Source organism: Durio zibethinus, chromosome 2 (genome assembly GCF_047325235.1).
Source record: "Durio zibethinus cultivar Kanyao isolate XHJ-2024 chromosome 2, ASM4732523v1, whole genome shotgun sequence".
NCBI classification, from domain to species: Eukaryota; Viridiplantae; Streptophyta; class Magnoliopsida; order Malvales; family Malvaceae; genus Durio; species Durio zibethinus.
The window spans coordinates 4833695-4856123 of NC_143163.1; the positions used below are offsets into that span (position 1 = coordinate 4833695).

A 22429-nucleotide genomic window follows, 5' to 3' on the forward strand; every position below is an offset into this window, starting at 1 on the left:
TACCGTTAAATCCAAGCCAAGTATCTCGAGAGAGATAAACAGAGTGGTCAACCTTCATAATGAGAGCGTTACGAGATTGAGTGACAGATTGTCAAAAGAAATGTCACTGAAGTATATAAGTGTTTATATCATCTTTTTTTTGTGAGATCTTTTTTGTATGATAAAATTATAAGATAAAAAAAAATCAGAGCGAACAATATCTCATAAGAATGTAAACCGTAATAAAATTAATTTGAGAGGTCAAATTAATCAACATCTGAATCTCAAAATCGCACAAATTTAAAACTTAAATCTTGATTCGTAACAGCTATGCGAGCTTCGTAGCTAGCCTGTCAAGTCAGGGCTCACCTCCAATGAGTCGTTACTAATTATTGACCGGCACAACTTATTGAATCGTAAGCTTTGCGAGTGGTACTTACTGTACGGCCCCGTTTTTATCCAACCTTGTACAAGCAACGTTAACTTGGCGTTGGACAAAGAGGCAGAAATTCCAAATATCTTTGGCATTTTTGTCTCTTCCTTATTGCATCGGTGTAAAAAAGGAAAAATTAAATAGGAAAATAAATAGGAATTTGGGAATTTGGTTTAAAATATTAAATATATGCTACCGTACTTTTTTATATGGTAAACAATAATTTAGTTAAATATTAATTTATTTTATAATTTTAACTCTTTAAACTTATTAAAATATGATAACCTACCGACAATTGTGTAATCTATTAATAAATATTAAAATTTTAATTTACTTATCTCCGGTACCATATATGATTTATATAGATTAAATTTTTTGTAAATTGTGAAAATCACACTTATAAATTAGAATTAAAACTATATTAAAATATACTCGAAATGAGTTAAACTCGTTTTATGTCAATAATTGAAATAAATAATTTATTTGATTTATCAAAATATCATGAGACTAATTCACTCTTCATTACCTTTGATAAGTAACCTACCAAAGAATTTATAATCAAATTAAGATGTACATAGTTGACATAATTAATTTGATGACAAATATATTTTTGCTTTATAGCTGGCCCCCTATGCACGTAAGGTTCAACAAATAAAAGGAAAATTTTTTTAAAATCCCTTATACATATGTGTCCCCAACTCCTCCTTTTGGACAGTCGCTAGCTAAGAAGTCATTTTCGCCAAGGCTAATTTTTCCATGAAAACCTAACCATGAAAACAAAAACAAAAGAAGCCATATACTTTGCCTTTCTCTTGCCCAATAAAAAACAACCCATCTTTATCTTGAATTGACTGTTGGAGATTGAATTCACCCCTCCCCCCCCCCCCCCCACCCCTTTTTTTTTGTTTAATAATTTGATCCTCCAGAATGCCTCCAAAATTTGACACAAACCAAACCGACTCTTTAAAAGCAGCAAGAAAGTCATGGCGTTGCCGATGGTACACGCTATCATCACTTTAGCTTTTTGTTTTTTTGGTTTTGTATTGCATTTTTAGTGGCACCAAGTCTACAATAATTAGTTATATTTAGGTGACACGTTTTGAAATTATCTTAGCAACTTTCCTTTTTTTAATCTTCGTATTTTAATAACATTTGTGTTCTTATTATGGAACATTGTTCCACAATTTCGTGTCGTGTTATTCATTGTTTTTGTTTTTTATTTTTATTTTTTCATTTCGTCACGAATAAGTCATCCCAATCAAAAACAATTTCAAATAATAATAATGCATTGCATAAGGAGAAAAAATCAAATAAAATAAAATTAGAGATTTATGATATCCATAATATAAATTAAATCTAACGATTCGTATATTTATAATATGTAAAATATTTAAATTTATATATTTGTATAATATTTCATACAAAAATTATGTGTTATAATTTATATCAATATAAAAATATAAAATATATATTTTTATTTTGTTAAACTTATATATAATTATTACTATAATTTTAAATTACGTTACATTCATATATTATATTCATATCGTATCATTATATCATGTTTTAAATTATCAGACATAATATAAATATTTTTTTTCTATTTATTTTACTAAATAATAAAAAAATCCTGTTTGTTTCTCTAATCTTGTCATAATTACATTTTATTATTAAACTTTTAAAGATTTAATCATAAAATGCATTTAAATAAAGCTTAAATATAATGCAACGTCGGTCAAGTAGTGTTATTATATTTAAGATTCTTCGACTTTTTTTTAATGATATTTGGACGGTTATTAAAGTCTTCCTGATCATGTGTTTATTATATTCAATGATACTTACAAGTATTTTATGGTGTTTACGACAAATTCATAAAAGAACAGAACCTTTTTAGTAGTACCCATTGGTAATTGACTTTAATTATTAAAACATATATAGTTGTGGGTACTTATATTGAAACATTGGATGTATTTTTTTGGAACAAATTAAATTATAGTAGTAGTAATAATTTTTAATTTCTCATATGAAAGTGGTGTTAATTTTTTATTAAACTGAAAATATCAAGACAACATTATTCCACATCGCCTAGATAATTTTTCCATTTCCATATAACTTAGAAACATGAATTGTCAGGTTGTTCCATAAAACGCTGTCGGTTTAGCGTTAGCCCCATTTCATGTGCTAAGATGACGTGATGTATTTTCTTTCACAAAATGGAGCAATATCGAAGAATAAAAAAGTACAAGTTAAATTTGGTTCATGGTGGAAATATTTCCAATTCCTACGCTTCTTCCTTCTTTGCAAATTTGAAAACGTTTCTAGCTGCCGCACTATTGTAACTTACGAATCGTACGTCTTTTTAATGCGTGTATCCAACTTTATTTTTGTTTTTTAAATCAATGTTATTCATACAAGTTATTTTGATTTGTACAGATTAATATAAATTTTTTTTAATCAATTTCTAATTTTTTCTTTGTAATTTCATAAAAAAAATATGTTCATTAAATTACGTTACTGAAAAATATACACATATAAATAAAGTTATTTCCCTTTTGGCATACAAGACACGGGAACTTAATAAAGTTATTTCGCTTTTGTCCTCCTTGGGCATATGTGCTACTCCCTATTATAAGTATTCTATTGAAGTTCAATTAATTTAAGGTCCAATTTGCAACTGTCCCTTTTCTTTAAGCAACATAGACAAAATAATGCACTTTTAAAAAGGGCAAAAAGAAAAATTTAAGTAAAACTGAAACAACTTAGTAATTTACAGCTATGATGATTTATTAATATAGAAGAACTAAAGAAATAAGGCCGAGATGTAAGCTTGTCATAAAAAAAAATTTTTAAATGAAATGCTCTTTTCAATAAATAAATTTTTTTTGCTTGTTATTTTTTAAAATTAAATTTAATCAAAGTCGGTGAATTTGTTTGAATCAATAAAAAATATATGTTAAATTAAATTAAAAAAACCTTTATTCTTTGAAACGTTTTAATATACAATAATAACATAAAATTAAAAAAAAGATATAAAAATTAGAGAACACTAGTAATATTTTTGTGATGAAAATACATTGAAAAATATTTGTAGTTTTTTGAAAAATTTATATAATGAAAATTAATTTGAAATGGAATGCTAATAAACAAAATGCGTGTTTTTTTGTTTTCAACATTTGCGTTAATTGGCAACAAAAAAATTGGTCTAATAAATATAGGCATCTGTGTCACGTGCCGGCAGCCCATCGTTATCAAGGGCCAGCAATTTTACCCGAAAGCAGCCGCGTGGTTGCGTGACGCGTAGACTTCTTTTTTTTTCACCCAGGAGCTCGGCTGACATGGCGGTCACCTAACCCCACATGCCTCCCTCAGTTCGTGCCATGTCTACGTGTTGTGGGCCCCACCTTGTCCCCTCCCAGCACTACATTTCACTAGATTAAGAAATAAACTCTGTCTAAGCCTTTTTGCTCTCTTTCCTTTTCCAAAATTTAATTAAAAAAATGCGTATTTCTTTTTCTAATTTTTATTTCACTTTTCCACAATTTCTCTGTATAAGTGCGTCAGCGCCTCCTTCCAAGCTCTCGCCTTTGTGGGTCCGACATTTACATGACGGATGACGTGGCAACCTTTCAAGTTCTAACCTTCCCCTATTTAAACCCCCTTGAACCTTCCCAAGCTCATCACAGTTCACAGTGCCTCCTCCCCCCTCCTGAACCCTGATCACAAACTCCCTCTCTTACTCTCTTTTTCCTCTTAACAAATTTTGATAAAATCTCCCTTTTGAAATGGCTGTTGATTCTTCTCTCTCATCTCCGCTGGGTCCACCAGCATGCGAGAAAGATGCAAAAGCTCTGCAGTTCATAGAGGAAATATCTCGAAATGCCGATTCTGTTCAAGAGAGAGTTCTGGCAGAAATCTTAAGCCGAAACTGCCAAACTGAATACCTTAGAAGGTTCAAACTCAATGGTGCAACGGACCGAGACACGTTCAAGTCCAAACTTTCAGTTATTACTTACGAGGACCTTCAGCCTGAAATCCAGCGTATTGCTAATGGTGACCGCTCTGCTATTTTATCAGCCCACCCCATCTCAGAATTTCTCACCAGGTTCGTATATGAACTGTAATTTTTCGAACTTAAAGAAAAAAGTTTAAAAAAAGGAAGAAATTAGGATATATATATTTTTGATGCTGATGTTTGAATTTCCTGGAAAATTGTGCAGCTCAGGGACTTCAGCTGGTGAGAGGAAACTCATGCCAACAATTAAGGAAGAGCTAGATCGCCGCCAGTTGCTCTACAGTTTGCTCATGCCAGTTATGAATCTGTAGGTATTTTAAAAATGATACGCTATAGTTTTTACGTTAGTATATTTGGTTGTGTATTCTTTCTTTCTTTAATTAATGGAACGCGCTTTCTATGTAACAGTTATGTGCCAGGTTTGGACAAAGGCAAGGGGCTATACTTCCTGTTTGTGAAATCCGAAACAAGGACCCCAGGTGGCCTCTTGGCTCGCCCTGTTCTTACCAGCTACTACAAGAGTGACCATTTCAAGACACGACCATATGACCCTTACAATGTTTACACCAGCCCCAACGAAGCCATCCTCTGTCCCGACTCGTTCCAGAGCATGTACACGCAGATGCTTTGCGGTCTCCAGGAACGCCAACAAGTTCTCCGTGTTGGTGCGGTGTTTGCTTCAGGTTTACTCCGCGCAATCAGGTTCCTTCAGCTGAATTGGCAACAACTCACCCTGGATATCGAAACAGGTGCCTTGAATCCAAAAGTCATCGACCCTTCAATAAGGGAATGCATGGCTAAGTTCCTGAAACCCAACCCTGAGCTTGCTGAGTTTGTTCGCCAAGAATGTTCAAAGGACAGCTGGGAGGGAATCATTACAAGAATTTGGCCCAACACAAAATACCTTGACGTCATAGTTACTGGAGCTATGGCACAGTATATCCCAACCCTGGATTATTACAGCGGTGGGTTACCTTTAGCATGTACCATGTACGCTTCATCCGAATGTTATTTTGGTTTGAACCTTAACCCCATGTGCAAACCATCAGAAGTTTCTTATACCATCATGCCAAACATGGCATACTTCGAGTTCTTACCCCACGAGCCTAACTCAGCTTGTCTCACTCCTGACTCGCCTTCTAAACTCGTTGACCTTGTGGATGTGGAAGTTGGGAAAGAATACGAGCTTGTAATCACAACCTATGCAGGATTATGCAGATACCGAGTCGGTGACATTCTCCGAGTCACTGGGTTCCACAACTCAGCTCCGCAATTCCATTTCGTAAGGAGGAAGAACGTGCTACTTAGCATTGACTCAGACAAAACCGATGAGGCCGAGTTACAAAAGGCAGTTGAAAATGCTTCCCATCTCTTGCGTGAGTTCAACACCAGTGTCGTTGAATACACGAGTTATGCGGACACAGCAACAATACCTGGTCACTACGTGATATACTGGGAGTTGTTAGTGAAAGACTCCGCTAACGCGCCTAGTGATGAGGTCCTGAAACTTTGTTGTTTAGCAATGGAGGAGTCTCTCAACTCAGTGTATCGACAAGGCCGAGTTGCGGATAACGCAATAGGCCCACTAGAAATCCGCGTGGTAAAAAGTGGCACATTTGAAGAGTTAATGGATTACGCCATGTCAAGAGGGGCGTCCATCAATCAATACAAGGTTCCAAGGTGTGTGAACTTCACTCCAATCATGGAGTTGCTGGATTCTAGGGTGGTATCCGCTTATTTTAGCCCAGCTTTGCCACATTGGACCCCAGAAAGGAGAAGCTGATTTACTGATTTATTTAGCCACCGACCAGATTAAGTCAATGAGATGGCTATAATTTGTAGATTCTCTTTGTTTTCATTTTTTTATCTACTTGAGTTTTTTTTTCTTTTTTTCTTCTTTGGAGTAAGCTTTTGGTGAAAGGTAAAAGTGTAAGTTGGATTAGGATGTTTCAGGGTCAGGTTTGTGTTTTGATTCAAAGGATGTGAGCTAAAGCTGATGTCTCTCCCACTGCATTGTTCCTTTCATGTAATGTAACAGATATGGTTTCGTTTGAACATGTTGATCTTTCTTGCTTTAATATCCTTTGTCTTTGTCTTTTGTTTTCAACATTTGTTCTTTGTGAAAGGCACAGGAACACGCTTTATCAATTCACAAAAATGAGCAGAATAAGAGAGAGAAAAAAAAAGTAGTGTAGGAAAGCAGATCGAATGGAGTACAGATTATTATAATGTAACTAGAATTGTTTATATAAGCAAGTTTGGTTGGAATTTCGTAGTTTTCAACAATTGTTTATCTTCCAAAGTGGAAAATTATTTCCAAGATCAGTTAGTGGAGGAAAATGACAGCAGTTTGTCATTTGCAAATTTCATTTGGTTTTCCACAGTAAGAAAGGGAGAAAGAACGGTGGTGAATTACACAAGTCAAATTGGAATAGAGATAAAGAGCATTACAGCGTTAGCTGAAAGACTTCCACATCAAGAACCTTTGCTGTTAGACGGTATTTTGGAAGTCAAGGTGGAAAACATGCGCGATGTTCATCGCTTCATCGTCATAAAAGTTCGGGATAATTTGATATTTTTTGGAATGAAAGTGGCTCTAGTAATTACTGATGCTGACACTTCCGACATAAAACACTTTTTTGATAATTCACTTTGTTTGGCCTTTCCCAGTGAATTGTCTGGATTGTTTCCAACCACCCCTGTTATGGAATGATGTGGATTTGTAAATTCACTGAATCTGAAAAAGCAAGTAAATTACAACAGTGTCAATAAAGAAAAATAATGCATTTTCTTTGAACGACTTTTATCAACCCTTCAAGTAATTTTCAGATGATCAATCCATTTAAAAGTGTTGATCCCCCGTTAACATGCTTCACAGTTGAATATATCATATCTGAAAAGGAAATGTCTTGAACAAATTTATTAAGCAATCCATCTGATATGCCTGGCAAGATCTTTAAGGGCCTAGTGCTTCATATCTGATTGACAATTAGTGAGTTTCAATAACTAGAGGCTGATGACCTGTTTCCCTGTTTAAGGAGTTGCTTTAGAGACGCATTAAGTAAGTTTGCCGGGTGTGGCTTCAGGCCAGAGCAGACCAGAAACATAAAGAAACAGCCCCTTGTCTGTCCGAACTCCAAACACACTGGGGACCAAAGACTCCCTATCCTGATTTCATCCCCTTTGTACATCCTTAAAGTTTGATTGCAAATATGCAATCAGTGCATGATTTGTTTCTTATTAGATTAATAATTCTGCTTTTGCAATTACAGAGGTCATTCCCGATTCTGGTTTTTGCTGCCTCTCTTAAAAGCTCAGGAGTGGGATCCATTTAGCAAAAGGAGATTTAAGGATACATCTAGTAGTGTTTTGGGAACTTACTCGATGGAATTTTTAAAGATTTAAGTGTGAAAAACATTTTTAATTATAATTTAATAATCATTTAAGTCATCAATATTTTATGGTAATCAATTAAATTTTTAAATTTTTATTTCAACTCAATTAAAATTTTAAATAGATGAACTCTAATAATTAAATGAAATTTAATAAATACAATAAATTGAATCCTCACAATAATTTAAAAGAAAAGACAGAAAAAATTATTTATTAAATTTTCACATATATTAATTACATTACTCGACAAATTTGTACTTATATTTTATTAATATTATACAAAATTTTATCTTAATTAATTTAAATAAAAATTTAATTAGAGGCAAACAAATATTGGAATGATTTATTGATTACAATAATAAAATAAACATTATATAATTTTTTAATTTTAATTTAAAATATTTTTTATACTTTTTAATTTAAAATTAATCATAAAAAATAATTAGAATACGATAAAAATCTCTTTGGGCATCCTGGCAACATGAATCTTAAGCTTTGACATAATCCGTCAAATCCAGCTATATTGTTTGCATGTGAAAACGTTGTACTTCCTTTCATATTGTTGTTTTTTATGTATTTTTCACTTACAACCACTATCTTTCCTGAAATAAACCAACAAATTGATTAGTGTAATCAGATGTTCTTGATTTCATAAAGCATAGTAAAATCTTGTTATAGTGGAAAAATGATCCAGCCGAAAGAATTTTTCTTAAAAAAATTACGATTTAGCAGAAATTTATAGTAATGTTTAAAATAAAATTTGTCATTATATTTTGTTTTAATGTTGTATTTTATCATTATATTTTAATTTTACAAAATTTTAGAACAATATTTTTATTTTTATTGATTTTGAATACTAAAAGATAATTCTGATTTCATGGAATATTCTAATTCTATTATTTTTTATAAAATTAATAAAATTAAAAAATTCTGACAATTTCACTATGATAATAAATTTGAGTCTAATCTCTTTTGTTTTTTATATTATCATAATAATTTAAAAGAATTTAACTATTTTTTTGAAATAAAAAAGAAACCGAATATTTGTATTTATATTTAAACCGAAAAATGGAAACGAGAGAGATAAGCCACGCCAGCTATATAATGTAACTGTGTTGACGGTGTGACGGTGTTCCGTTACGTCTAACGTTACCCGGATGGTTGGATTTATCTTTTGTGTTTGCTTCCTCCAACCAATTGTGGCTGCCGTTAGCGCTTGAGCGAAAGGAAAAACATAATTGGCGGAGAGAGAAGAGAGGAAAAGGGCTGAGAGTAGTGGTGGTGGCAAGATTCAACTGTATGGCCACCTCTCTTTCCTCTTTCTTTTCCTCTCATCTTCCGCTTCCTTCCTTCTCTTCCCAATCACATTCAATTTCAAAAGCCTTTCTCTTTCCTTCCTCTCTCTCCTTCCCCGCTCTTCGCTCTCTCTCCTCTTCCAACCTTAGAAATCTCCCCAAAATTCCTCTTCTTGCTTTCTCTTCCAATAGTTTCGAAGCCTCTCCTTTCCATGATGCCTTCGGTTCCAATCCTACCCCCTCTAAGGTCAGCTTTTCCAAATCAGTTTTAATTTTGGAAAGTTATTATCTTTTTCTTTGTCACAATTTTCTTTTTATGAATTTGAAGTAGTGAGTAATTGGCAAATTGCTAAATTAGATTGGAATTGCTGATTTTAGTTTAAGTATTTCTGCTTTGCTCAACTGATAATGCAACGTGGATGAAAAAAATTTATCTATTTCAATATTGTTGAACTTGTTGGGATTGGAAATTGGGGATTGCCGCTAATGGACGAGAACATTTTTATTTTAGATTTTTATTGAATTGTTTTAGGATTATTTAAGATTTATCATTTCATTGGTTGTTGAGAAAATGTGGGGAATTGTGCAAAATTATGGTACCAAATTTTTATAGGAACGAAAAAAAAGAGTGTTCATCTACAGAGCTGAAACTGACGTAATATTACACTTTAGCTGTTGTCTTGAATTGCTAAAATTTAAGTTCTGCCTTTTGTTTTGTTTACTCTTTATATTAGATGTTCATGTTATGGTTATATATTAACGATATAGATGTAGCCAATGTGACTTACAGTTTCCTAATTAGATAAGCAATCTTTCAAGTTACATCCTCTTTAACTTTCTCTTGAAAATGTTGTCTGAAAGGAATAAAAACCTCATTATGGACTATAGCCTGGGAGGCAATTTATTTCCCGGAGTTTATGGGCATTTCATGTGGATGTTTTATTGGAGTGTGCTTCAGTTTTTCTACACATAATGACATCATTGAACCTGACTAATGAATACTTTTGGGGGACATATACATACCTTAACTTTAACACATCCACATAAAATAAGTGCCAATTTGAAGTGGAGGGTTATATATGTGAATCACATTCTGAGAGGGGTTGCTTAAGAAGTCAATAAGTCTTGGAGGAAAAGCCGAGATGCTGACTCTCTTGTTTTCCTTTCACATGAGAAGGCTCCCATTTGTTTGCCTTGCCCATGGGTTTCGGGAAATTCCAATTAAAATGACCAATATATTTGAGCTGTTGTTTATTTGTGATAAATGCTAATATTTACTAGAATTAGTAAAGATAGGCACTACTATTTATAGTTTTCGAATTAATGCATATATGTACTATTTTCAAAGTGCTTTTCCAGCAATGATATAGAAATTGACTTTTATAATTTTCTTTCAGAAATCAGTCCTCACCAATCTGATACAGGAGATAGAACCATTGGATGTTAGCCTTATCCAAAAAGATGTCCCCCCTACAACTGTGGATGCCATGAAAAGGACTATTTCAGGCATGTTAGGTTTACTTCCATCTGATAGGTTTCAAGTCTCTATCGAAGCACTATGGGAACCTCTCTCCAAGTTGTTGGTTTCTTCTATGATGACTGGGTATGTTCAGGTTCTTCATGATATGCGCCATTATAGTAAATGTTTCTATACTCTGCTTGGTTGCCAAGAGGGTGAAACCTTAGCTACGGGCTTTGAATCTCTCTGTTTGTTTGACATACCATCAACTACATTCTCTATTTATCCCTCTTTATGGCCAACAAGGGTTTAATATCATATTAACATTTGTTGAGGAAAAAAGCCAAATCTTGAGTCCATCTGCCCATGTAGGGCATGCCAAAAATGCCAAAAATGTATATTGGGCACCACTTGAACTCAAAAGCCATGTGTATATTTCACATTTAAATCCCATTTCTTCTTAAGTGGCACAATCACTTTCACATGTGAATCTTTAGAACTTTTTTTTTAATATTGATGTTAAGATCATAAGTTTAAATGCTTGATGTTCCGTGAGACATCAGAGTAGCATTTACATCCAATGAATGTCTGTCAGAATATTGGGAGTATCATGAATAATAGTTCTTCTTGATTTGCAGTTATACATTGAGGAATGCTGAATATAGGCTTTGCCTTGAAAGAAACCTTGGTTGTGAAGGAGATTTGGAAAATCAAACTTCAGAAAAGTCAAACTTTGATTTACAAGAGATGTTGTTAGACAGTACAAAAACAAATGAATTTTCAGGGAAAAATGATTTGTCCTCTGAATTTGAAAAGACGACCGAAGACGATTTTGAAGATATTGAATTTCAAGGCCTGGGTGAAATGTCCCTGGAAACTCATAAATACATTCTTCATTTGAAGTCTCGTCTAACTTCAGTTAAAAAGGTATGAAATAACATAGAGGAGCCTCTCATAGTCCCTTTTTGTTCTTTGAATCCGTAAAGTGTTTAACTTGATATATTGACTGGAGAAAATTTTACCTTTGTTTTTTTGTGTGCGAGTTTGGTTAATTATAAAATCATCATAGTTTGAATCAGTTTGAACCATTCAAAAGATGCTATAAGGGCCTAAAAGATGCCATTGTCTCTTATTCAGGGTGGCCCTAAACAACTTTGAACCTCTCTCTTACCCTTGTTAGTTCCTTTTTTGGCTGATACAACATCCATTTGCTGATATTTATTTAACATTCTCCTTTGAAAGCCTCTGTTTTCCATTTGAGATAGAATATTAAGCCAACTTGCTATGTTATGCATTCCAAATTGTTGGTATTAGCATTATGAAAGAATTTAGATATATCAAGAAACATGAACTATCTAGAAATAGTAGTAGTTATTTGTTACACATGCTGATCTGATAAACTGAATACATCATCTGATGGAAACATCTGAGGGATCAGAAAACTTAATTTGATATGGTAAACTTGTCTTTCTTCCAGCATCACTATCAAAGTTGTATATTTGAGAGTTAACCCCCATAGAAAATTTGGCAAGGTATGAAAGTTTATGGCTTTTCAAAATCTAAATTCCATGAGAGGAATATTCCACGGTTGATCAGGATCAGAAATTAAGGATTGCATCATACATGCATACTATATGAAAAGAATGAACCTTCTCAAATTGGTGAACATCTCATTTTTCCTTTTCATATATCTGTACTTATCATATATTTTTGTGTTTCGATTTCGTCAAAATCCTTATCTGCAATACATGCTCATATTTCTCTTCTTGCTTTATTGAAGGAACTTCGTGAAGTCAAGAGGAAAAATGCTGCTCTGCAAATGCAACAGTTTGTTGGGGAAGAAAAGAATGATTTACTTGACTACTTAAGATCATTACAACCAGAAAAGGTTTCCCTTGATCTCAAAAACTTCCTAAAGCAAAATTGATTTGCTAATACCCCATTAACATGATTCTATGAATGTAATATCTAGTTATAATTATACAATTTAAATTCTTTGCTTTTTCTCCATTAATATGAATGGCATATTGAAATAATTAAAAAGAGCATTTGCAATGTCACAATTTCATGTCCCCAGTTGTATAGGAATGAGGTGCAGCTTTTGGTTTAAAGGGGTACCTTTGTTTAGTGCAAATTGAAACAGTACTATTTGCAGCCAAGTGTTTTTGGTTTGAATCTAAATGGATATTTCTTTTCTATTGCAGCCAAGTGTTTAACCTGTCACATGAAACTGTTTCTTTAGCAATGAACTTAAGTAAATCTTATACTGTCATGGCTAATAAAATTGTAACATAAATTTCAGGTAGCCGAGCTTTCTGAACCAACATCTCCTGAATTGAAAGAAATGATCCATTCTGTAGTCCATGGTCTCCTTGCCACCCTTTCTCCGAAGATGCATTCCAAGGTTCCTCCTTTGTCAGAGAACACCGCAACTGGAACTGTAAATATTGGGAGTGAAGATTGTGCCGAACTTGTTGAGGATACTTCACTTCAATTCCAGCCCTTCATTTCATTAACACGGGACTATCTTGCTCGCCTTCTCTTCTGGTTTGTCCAGCTCTCCCCCAACCTTAATATGGTTTCTGGTGTCCAAGAAAGCATTGTTTCTATTTCAAAATTTTAACAGTAAATCTGCATTGCTGCATTTATTGCTCATTATATAGTTGGATCATGTTTAAATTTGAATTTAATATTGTATTTGACCTGTACAATTAGGAAGAATGAAAATTGATAACGTGTGCATATACGGATCTGAGAGATGTTTTACATGTTTAAGCTCTGAATAAGCTTAAATCACCCCTTCAAACATTCAATGGAAAAATGTCTGAATCCTATGATATTATTATTCAGGTGTATGCTGTTGGGGCACTACCTTAGAGGCCTTGAGTATAGGATGGAACTAATGGAACTTTTATCCTTGACAAGCAGTCCCGACAATAATGGCTGTGGTGATGAGCAGATTGTTTAGAGTTGCTTTGATAAATTTGCTTCCATCCGTAAATAGGAATGTGAATCGGCAGGCGACTAACTTCTTTTTCAGCAAGAGTTTCAGGAAGAGGCAGGAATTGAACAAGATTAGGCCCTATACTGTCTTGCAGATGGAGAATTATTTTATGTATAATAAAAGGATACATTGTTTTCGTTAATGTCGGAGTGTATTTCAATGTTGTTGTTTCTTATTAGCAATCGCATACTAATGTTTTACGATTTACCAAAAAAGGACGAAAAATGTTGTTGTTATTGCTTTTTAGTATTCGCGCGAAGAAATGTTTTATTGAATTTTCTCCTCTACGAATGTTTTCAAGAAGGAATTTTATCTTCAACTTTGATTGCCTTCAGCTATGCTTACATGCATTTTGCCATCCATCCATTTTGATCAGCTACCATAAACCTGAGAACTTTTAACCCTTCATCTTTCTTCTCTGTTCAGTTTCTTCCACTTCGTCCTCCTCGAAATTCCCAAATCTATCTGTTCTGTTAAAAGGCCGTATTTCACATTCTCATCTCCTCCAAATCCATGCCTGTATGTATCTGTAGACACAATGCTTATCAAGATTTGCATCCCGAAATAGAGGGCACATGTTGTACATGGAATGGATTAGCCAAAACGTAACAAGTCCTTAGAAAACACATGCATGCAGCAGCCATTAATAGAATTTCCGAGCTTCTATTTAAGATGGAGTTCTGATTGTTGTGCGTGTGTGTGTGTCTATATATATATATATATATATATATGTGTGTATGTGTGAGTTAGAATGGATCAAGTTACACAAAAAAAAATTTTATATTTTTTTATCTTTTTTTTAACTATTAATTTCAATAGATCCAATGGATGAGAAAGACAAATCAAAGAAAAAATGATTTAATTTCATTTTTTAAAAACATTAAAATCAATGGTTAAAAGAGGGTAAAACTAAAAAAATTTATATTGATATAATTGATCCTTTTTCCATATGTATGTAAATATACGGGAGGGATCAAGTTACCAAAAAAAAATTTTAAATTTTTTTTTCATTTTTTTAAACCATTGATTTCAATAGATTAAACTAATTTTTTTTTTCATTTATCTCTCTCATCTCTTATATTTATTAAAATCAATGATTAAAAAAAGTGTAAAACTTTTTAGTTTTATATTGATATAAGTTGATCCTTCCATATATATATATACATATATATATATATATATATATATAGGGCAAGATCAACTTATATTAATATAAAATTTTTTAATTTTTATATTTATTTTAACCATAGATTTTAATACATTCAAGATGAAAAAAACAAGCGAAAAAGAGATAAAAAAAAGGCTTAATTTAAAATATATTAAAATTAATGATTAAAAAAATGTATATAATTTTTTATTTTAACTTGATCCTTTCATTATATATTTATTTAGACGATAATATCAACTTACATTGGTGTAAAATTATTTAATTTTATATCTTTTAATCATTCGTATCAATGATTAAATACAAATGATTAAAAAAATATAATTTTTTTATGTAACTTTATCACTCCTTTTATATATATATATATATATATATATATATATATATATATATCTTAGTTTTTAGTTTATTTATAGAATTGATGAGAAGATAATCTCATCAGTGATCATCGGAACAAATCTTTCATTTCCTATTACAGTGTTTTCCATGACGACGACTTGCTTGTCGCCATCTCTAGAAACCTCAAAAATCTGTTCAACCGGCAAAGTTCATAGACAAACGGTCAAAGGTGACAAAATATTACTATACCTCAATCAAGAACCATTTTTCATTGCACCATATATTCTATTATCAGAGCTATGAAAAAAGAAATTAAACAGCGAGTTGTATCTCTGTAGACCACATTAATGCTTACCAGGTTTTAGAAATTTATGATATTTTTTCTTTGTCGTACGTAGCAAGTTATCAAAATATGATTGAAGAATAAGGTTTTTAAATAAAGTGTTAGGAAAACTAGATAAAAAGATTAATTATTGAAGATAATTACTCATTTTTTTAATACATTGAAGGTGAGGATTGAAATTGTTTGAACCGAATCTAAATCTTATCATTTAATCAAAAGATTGTTGATGATATTATTAATTTTTTAATTTATAAAGACAACCTATCTTTCAAACATTACCTAATTGCTAATATTTTTAAAAATATTAACTTAGGGCAAAAAATATGTGCCCCAATTGTCCAGCGCTGTGAATCTTGAAACCTTCGGGCATTTGGTAGAATAATGATTAATTTATTATGAATAACAGAATTGAGGGATTCAATGTCCGAAATTAGTGAATATAGTTTTAATAATAAAATATATTTTTGAAGTTAAACAGAGTATGTTTCCTTGTTTGATAAGAATACTGCTGTTAACCTTTCTGAAGTAGCTATACTTCTCTTACAACCCGTTTGTTTCCCCCAGGGGACTGACTTCGATTTCAACTCACAACGAAGGAGTCGGACGAATTGGCTTACGCTTGTCCACGTAGATTGATGAACAACGCTGATCTTCAATACTGCTGGGATAACACAAGGGCCATGACTGGCTTGGAAGTGAAAGATCACTTGCATCATGATTTAATGGTTCACCAGTTCGCCAATTATCTTATTCAGAAACTCTTCGAAGCAGGCAATCAAGAACAAAGGACTGAACTGCTTCTCTTGCTCGTTAGCAGCGAACAAAAATTCCTGGATGTTCTGCCATTGTTGAATCCTATTGCTGTTACGTTGATAAACAACACCCATCGTCATCATATAATTGAACACTGCTTAAATAAATTCTCAAATGAAGATACAAAGGTAACATATACTATAATTTCAAAATTTGCATCTTCTATGTTTGCAATTATATGTATTCTCAAGTCAAGAACCACTCCATTGATCAATGCATCCTATGTTTATGACGGAAAATGTTTTTTTTTTCCTTTTCTTTTCGGGAAAAAAAGGGTTGTGGTGACTGCAATATAGGCTTAAAACACTCTGAGGTTCCATTACACATCATTTTTTTTGGGGGGGCGGGGGGGGGGGGGGGGGTGTTGGTAAAACTTGTTATTGGTAGCTTTCGGATAATCTAAATCACTCTGAAAAACAATTGGTGCATCAGCAACAAGTGTGTGCATGGCTAAATCCACATCATTTTACATCAATGTTTCATGTAACTAACTATTAACTATATACACTAACATTACTAATCTATAAAAATAATAGGAGAAAAGATTATAGTAATTATGAGAATCATTAGTTCATTAAATCTCTCTTTGTCAGAACAGTTCATAAATTGCTCAACTAACTTCGATGAATCAAGAAAAATTCTCTACATATTGCATGACTGACTTTCATCACAAAAACAATGAAAGCAAATGATAAACAATTAATGTATGCATGACTTTTTTAAATCATAGAAAAAAGGTTTCATGCATGTAAGTGTCAGCTAAAGGATTTATTATTGGATTTCTGATGAACAAACATTAATTTTCATTGGCAGCACCTTGTGGATGAAATTATCAAACATTGTATCGACACTGCAACTGACAAAAGCGGCTGGTGTGTATTGCAACAATTCTTGGCCCATGCCAAAGCAGAAGCTATGGAGCGTCTGCTGGCTGAAATTACGGCGAATGCGTTTATTCATTCTAAGCATCCCTGCGGGTTTGTCTTTCTAAATCGTTTTCTATTTAAAAGAGTATTTATATCACAAAATCAACAAATTTGGATAATTAAACCAATCTGATTTATATCATATGGATGATTTATAATTATAAATTAATCATAATTATTATTAACAATTTTATTTCACAATTAACTATAGTAATCAGATTTATCTCCAAGTACTTTTCACATTTTGATTTTTCTACACTAACTATGTTGTGCAGTATGTTACTCTTTCCATGAATAAGTATGGCAGCAATGTGGTTGAGAAATGTTTAAAAAGATGCTGTGCAAGAGCATTCTGCAAGGATTATCACAGATATTATGCATGATCCAGACTTCTTAAAGCTTCTTCAAGATCCCTATGGCAAGTTGTTCAATCACCATTGCATGTTTCTAAGGTTATACTTCTTCAATCTTCATTCCCTTATTTTATTTTCCTATGCACAGTCTCCAATATATGCTGCACTTGATTATTGGTAAAAAGCAAAAAAAAAAAAACTTGGACATAATACAATTGAGTTTTTTGATAATAAGACTAAAAATCAAATAATGGTTATGTTAATTTCGGTCCTAAACCCTATTTTGTATACTTTTGTTAAAAGCAGGGAGATCTCCACAATACCCTTGTTGAATTCATACAACATCATTATCCATTTCTCCACAGCCATCTGTTAGGGAAAAAGCTATTGGCTCGAACCAAATGGCGCTACAACCGTGTGTATAACTAAGCATTGTAACGCTGTAAGGAAGAAAAAAAAAACTGCTTTTATATGCCTGTGGTTATGACAACTTGTCAGGTTTTTTTTAAGGTTTGGAACTAATAATATCTAAATGGATTTTTAATTAGGATGCTATAGTCGTCGTCTGTCTACTCATGTCTGTTGTTTCGGCTGTAAATGTTTGATGTCAGGTAAGCACCAGCTATAGAAAAAAGTACTAGTGCATTTTCTATCCATGGCATGGGTGGTTGGTTGTTATGACATTGATATATGGTGTTCCCTTTGTTGGTAGTTCTATAATATCTTTTATTAGGTTTCTTTGTCTTTCTTTGTGTATCGAATCCGGGGAAAGAGTATCTGATGTCTTATTTGGAGATTTTCCTTTATTATGATTATTAATACCTGATTTCTTGTTTGAAAATTTCTATGAGTGATTGTTAGATATGGATTTTTTTTATTTAATAAACCCTTTTTATCAAACTCCAGCAATGACAATGCATTCTTTGACCCAAAAAAATGTATTAATTATAAAATAACTTTCTATAAATATCATATTAATAAGTGCCAAGAAATACTCTTTTAACATTTTTTTTTCTGGAAAAATATAGGAAATTCAAAGTTCAACTCTCCCATTAAGCAAAAGGATAGAATTTTTTTTTTAAATAGTGAAAAGAATCTTTTCCCTGTACAGCAACCATGAATTCACATTTTAGGGTGCTTAATCAATGTACTTCTTGACAAATGCCCAAGCTTATCAATTGAGAAGTCAATGCCGCTCTTCGATCTTCATGTTTCAGTCTTTCAATTTTCATCATTCTCACAAACCAAAGATTAGATGCACAAAATTGCTTATTATAAGGGTTAATGGGAGCTATATATATATATATATATATATAAACTAAAAATAAGATGATACTATTCCTTTATAAAAACATAGATCATACAAAAGCATTTGACTCAATTTTGATACAAATCTCCCCGTTCAAAGAGCAAGCTTCAAATCCTCTTTCCCCAAATCAAAAAAACATAGTTCATACAAGAACAAAAAATTGCATCAAAGAGAATGGATTGAGCATAATACTTGAAGGACTGAATGGCCTCATATAGCAAATGGAACAGTCATTTGCTTTTAATAGTAAAGATGGAATGTTGATGAATCTTGTTGACTTGCATTGAAACATATAGAAGATTACAGATCCAAACCCCCCAAATTTAATCTGAATCGGATGAGTCTGCATTCGAGCTTTGCCGGAGATTCCTCTTGGTCTGTGTACCAGACTTTGATGTATGTAAAGATGATTCACCTTCAGAGAAGATGACTTGAGCTTTAGCCAGCCTCTCCTCCAAATCTTCTGTGGCAAACTCATCTGTCCCGCCAAGCTCATCAAATCCAACCTGAAAACACAAACATCAAGACAGACGGAGGGAACTATTAGAAACAGAAAAAAAAGGCGCATGCAATTCAAATATTATGTTTATATCCTTTGATGTTGGAACTAGCATTGCATACCACATAATCATCGACTTTGGCATTTTTGATAAGGGCAAGTGTAGGAAGAACAACAATCTTGAGCCTCTCAGCCAAGAAAGGACTTTTCTCGGCATGGATTTTTACGAAACGAGTCTCTATATGCTGCTTTGCCAATATAGTCAAGTGCTTGTCCATCACCTGCGATTCAACTCAAAAAAGATTAATTCTTTTGCCTAAACTTCAAACTACAATGAAAACCCACACTAACTATTTGTTTTTTTTTTCATTCCATCAGTTCATTTTCTCCATAAAGTTTTCTTCTTTGTTCCAATAATTTCATTATTCATTAGCATTTCAATAGCAACAAGTAAATTTCAAAAAAAAATTTTAAAAAAAGAAGATTTCTTTTTAGTATAACCTTGCAGGGCCAATTCTCGCGATAGAAGTGGCAAACAACGCGCTCACTAGCTTTAACTATTGAAAAGAAGTCCTTTTCAGCTGGAATCTCAGAGTATTCACCGTGGCCTAGACCCAGCCAACGGCTCCGCTTCTCGGCCATCTTCTTCATCTGCTGCAACCTACGCTCTCTAATAGCCTCCAGATCGTCGTTGTCGAGGAGATCCAGCGCCGCGATCTCTTCATCGATCTTGTCCTCGACGGCCTTCGCCACCGTCAGCACCTGCTTCTCCAGGATCTGGACAGGAATGAAAATGCACAGAATTTAGAAGACAAATTAAAGATTCGCACGTGCGAAGGAAAGCTTATGCCTTTATATTGAGGAAGGTTACCTCTTGAACCTTTGAATTTTCCATTGTGGGATTACAAGATCTCTGTCTGTATCCCTCCCACTGGAATTTTAAAAATCGAAATGAATTTGGGCAGTGGAGAGAGTAAATGAGACGGGGATAATTTTCCGTTCTGAATATACGGGGCAAAATGGCTAAACGACGCCACTTTGCTTGACCCAAATATCAGCGTTTGGGCCTTCCTAGCCTGATTTATCAGTCCTGACACTGTAGTATGTTAGGTTTTTAATTTCCATTGAGAGAGAAGCAGTTTTTTTTAATATAAATTAAAGAAAGATTTTATTTTTTTGAAAATTTTAACCTATTTTTAAATTTTTTACTCTATTATATATCTAATTAATTGAAGAAAATATTATTCGAGTAAACTCCTTAAACTTTCAAGTGCCAATTCCAACTTTAACCTCCAAATATTAATTTCAATAATATACCAATTAATCTAAGAAATAATAAAAAAAAACACAGTTAGATGCATTGGTTTCATACTTTTATTTCATACCATCATTTCTTATTTATGTTGACATTTTTTAGTTTAAAGATTTAAGTGAAATTATTAAAATTTTTATAAACTATAATAGAATTATTCATACTTGTATTTCTTATTTTAAAGATTTAAAAATTATTAAAATTTTTATAAATTTATCATAGAATTTAAAAATTTTATACATTATGAGTGAGTGAAACGAGTATATATAATTAAAAAAAAAAACTAAATCCATAATTTTAACAAGTAATGTATTCTATGTATGAAAAAGAAAAAAAAAAACTAAAATTTGACCCCAACATGTTTTTTACTTAATACAACTTAAATGACTTTTTGAAAATGAAAAATGTTAGCTGTTGATAATACCAACATATTTGATTCACTTCTTCATTGATTTTTTCTTTTTTTTGGTAAGAAAAAATGGTTACTGATTTATGGGATTCATGGACATGTCATTGTCAAAGATCAAAGAACATTAGTTTCAATTAACCAACATATGACATGACCAATCTAGTTTATTGTTGTTTTTGTCCGAATGGTTTGTTCAAAGATTTTGAGCAAACACTATTATATTCTCCTCTACCTTCCATGTTTGATCATTTCAAACCATCGTTTCTTTTGCAGCTAGGAAACACCAAAGGAAATAGACTGCACCAACCCTCAATAAAAACCAACGTGCAAGAGAAATTAATACTGCTGAAAAAGACCATGAAATAAAGGGCACAACAAATATTTTTATTATCATAAGCACATGCATACACGTCTTCCGTACAAATTAACTAGAAGTTCAGTTCGGGCATCTCTCTCTCTTTATGTTCTCTGGCTATCTAGCCCATTGATGGCTTAACTCAAATACAAATGTTGAAGCCTTCTTCAAGGGCACTTGGGTTTGCCCTTCTTGTTCACCTTGTCCCTATAGCAAGGGCACTCATGCTTGTTTCCATAAGTTCCTGAAGGAACACACTTGCACTCCTCGCAGCATAACCCACAGTACTTGATGCATCGATCATACACCGATGCCTTATTGCACCTCGCCTTGCACTTCCCCGCACAAAGAGCTGCACAACACAAACATCAAAGACGGTACATTAAGCATGCAGAGACTTGAAACTGTCAAAAAAGGAGATATCAATTAAAATTGCTCACGTGACCGAGGCTGTGCCATGACAGGTTCCAAAACTGAGCAACTTAGAAGAAGAAAGCAAACCAGCAGAGTTCCAAACAAGACCTTCATTTTTATTTTCTTTTAATTATATATGTAGAGAACTGTGAAGTGATTAGAATTTTCAGTGTAGGAGGAGAGTGAGGCGTTGAGTGGTACTTATAGTAAAGAAAAGCAAAAGGGGGCTGCAATAAATAATTTGCGACAGCTGGAAGTTTTTGGCTGAATTTGAAGGGAAAGGTCGGTGGGACGAGAGAGTAACCGGTGGGTTTCAAGCACGGTCCACGCGGTTTCTGCATGTGTCAATGCTGCTAGGACCTCCCTTTGGGTCCTGTCCTTTTGCGCCATTAAGAAGGGTCAGGTGAACCTAGTTAATGTTGTACTAATTAATTATGATTCCCCCCTGCATATTTTTGTCTTTTACGCATCCACTTTAATTTTATTTTCCAGCTAGTCAGTTGTTCGTGAGGCAAGGACCTTGGGCGAAGGAAGTTGCAATATTTTATATTCACAGCGTCTGAATGGTAAGTTTGGTTCTGGTCTTCTGGGTTTTGTCATGTGAATTCACTATCCAA

At 33.1% G+C, this 22429-nt stretch overlaps 4 protein-coding genes across 4 annotated transcripts; 2 read left to right on the plus strand and 2 right to left on the minus strand.

Annotated features, from left to right (window-relative positions):
- The first annotated feature begins 4091 nt into the window (after nucleotides 1-4091).
- LOC111308994 (putative indole-3-acetic acid-amido synthetase GH3.1) lies at nucleotides 4092-6479 on the plus strand. The gene is made up of 3 exons (XM_022907735.2): nucleotides 4092-4514; nucleotides 4630-4731; nucleotides 4833-6479. Exons 1-3 carry the CDS (start codon nucleotides 4195-4197, stop codon nucleotides 6205-6207), a joined length of 1797 nt encoding a protein of 598 aa, XP_022763470.2. The 5' UTR covers nucleotides 4092-4194; the 3' UTR covers nucleotides 6208-6479.
- Nucleotides 6480-9016: 2537 nt separating this feature from the next.
- On the plus strand, nucleotides 9017-13862 carry LOC111308995 (MAR-binding filament-like protein). The gene is made up of 6 exons (XM_022907736.2): nucleotides 9017-9359; nucleotides 10510-10715; nucleotides 11210-11498; nucleotides 12352-12459; nucleotides 12874-13118; nucleotides 13422-13862. The coding sequence occupies exons 1-6, from the start codon at nucleotides 9117-9119 to the stop codon at nucleotides 13537-13539; spliced, it is 1209 nt and encodes a 402-aa protein (XP_022763471.1). The 5' UTR covers nucleotides 9017-9116; the 3' UTR covers nucleotides 13540-13862.
- Nucleotides 13863-18828: 4966 nt separating this feature from the next.
- On the minus strand, nucleotides 18829-20346 carry LOC111308309 (thioredoxin domain-containing protein 9 homolog). The gene is made up of 4 exons (XM_022906627.2): nucleotides 20194-20346; nucleotides 19824-20099; nucleotides 19445-19603; nucleotides 18829-19329 (listed from the first exon to the last, which is right to left on the minus strand). Exons 1-4 carry the CDS (start codon nucleotides 20215-20217, stop codon nucleotides 19147-19149), a joined length of 642 nt encoding a protein of 213 aa, XP_022762362.2. The 5' UTR covers nucleotides 20218-20346; the 3' UTR covers nucleotides 18829-19146.
- A 1060-nt stretch (nucleotides 20347-21406) lies between these two features.
- On the minus strand, nucleotides 21407-22001 carry LOC111308997 (peamaclein-like). The gene is made up of 2 exons (XM_022907738.2): nucleotides 21839-22001; nucleotides 21407-21750 (listed from the first exon to the last, which is right to left on the minus strand). The coding sequence occupies exons 1-2, from the start codon at nucleotides 21924-21926 to the stop codon at nucleotides 21566-21568; spliced, it is 273 nt and encodes a 90-aa protein (XP_022763473.1). The 5' UTR covers nucleotides 21927-22001; the 3' UTR covers nucleotides 21407-21565.
- Between the last annotated feature and the right edge of the window lie 428 nt (nucleotides 22002-22429).

Coding starts and splice junctions, on each gene's coding strand:
- LOC111308994 (XM_022907735.2), top strand. CDS start 4,195: ATGGCTGTTGATTCTTCTCTCTCATCTCCGCTGGGTCCACCAGCATGC. Junction 4,515..4,629: donor ATCTCAGAATTTCTCACCAG/GTTCGTATATGA, acceptor AAAATTGTGCAG/CTCAGGGACTTCAGCTGGTG. Junction 4,732..4,832: donor CTCATGCCAGTTATGAATCT/GTAGGTATTTTA, acceptor TCTATGTAACAG/TTATGTGCCAGGTTTGGACA.
- LOC111308995 (XM_022907736.2), top strand. CDS start 9,117: ATGGCCACCTCTCTTTCCTCTTTCTTTTCCTCTCATCTTCCGCTTCCT. Junction 9,360..10,509: donor CCAATCCTACCCCCTCTAAG/GTCAGCTTTTCC, acceptor ATTTTCTTTCAG/AAATCAGTCCTCACCAATCT. Junction 11,499..12,351: donor GTCTAACTTCAGTTAAAAAG/GTATGAAATAAC, acceptor GCTTTATTGAAG/GAACTTCGTGAAGTCAAGAG.
- LOC111308309 (XM_022906627.2), bottom strand. CDS start 20,217: ATGGAAAATTCAAAGGTTCAAGAG. Junction 20,100..20,193: donor AAAATTCAAAGGTTCAAGAG/GTAACCTTCCTC, acceptor ATTCCTGTCCAG/ATCCTGGAGAAGCAGGTGCT. Junction 19,604..19,823: donor GCGAGAATTGGCCCTGCAAG/GTTATACTAAAA, acceptor GTTGAATCGCAG/GTGATGGACAAGCACTTGAC.
- LOC111308997 (XM_022907738.2), bottom strand. CDS start 21,926: ATGAAGGTCTTGTTTGGAACTCTGCTGGTTTGCTTTCTTCTTCTAAGT. Junction 21,751..21,838: donor CATGGCACAGCCTCGGTCAC/GTGAGCAATTTT, acceptor TGTGTTGTGCAG/CTCTTTGTGCGGGGAAGTGC.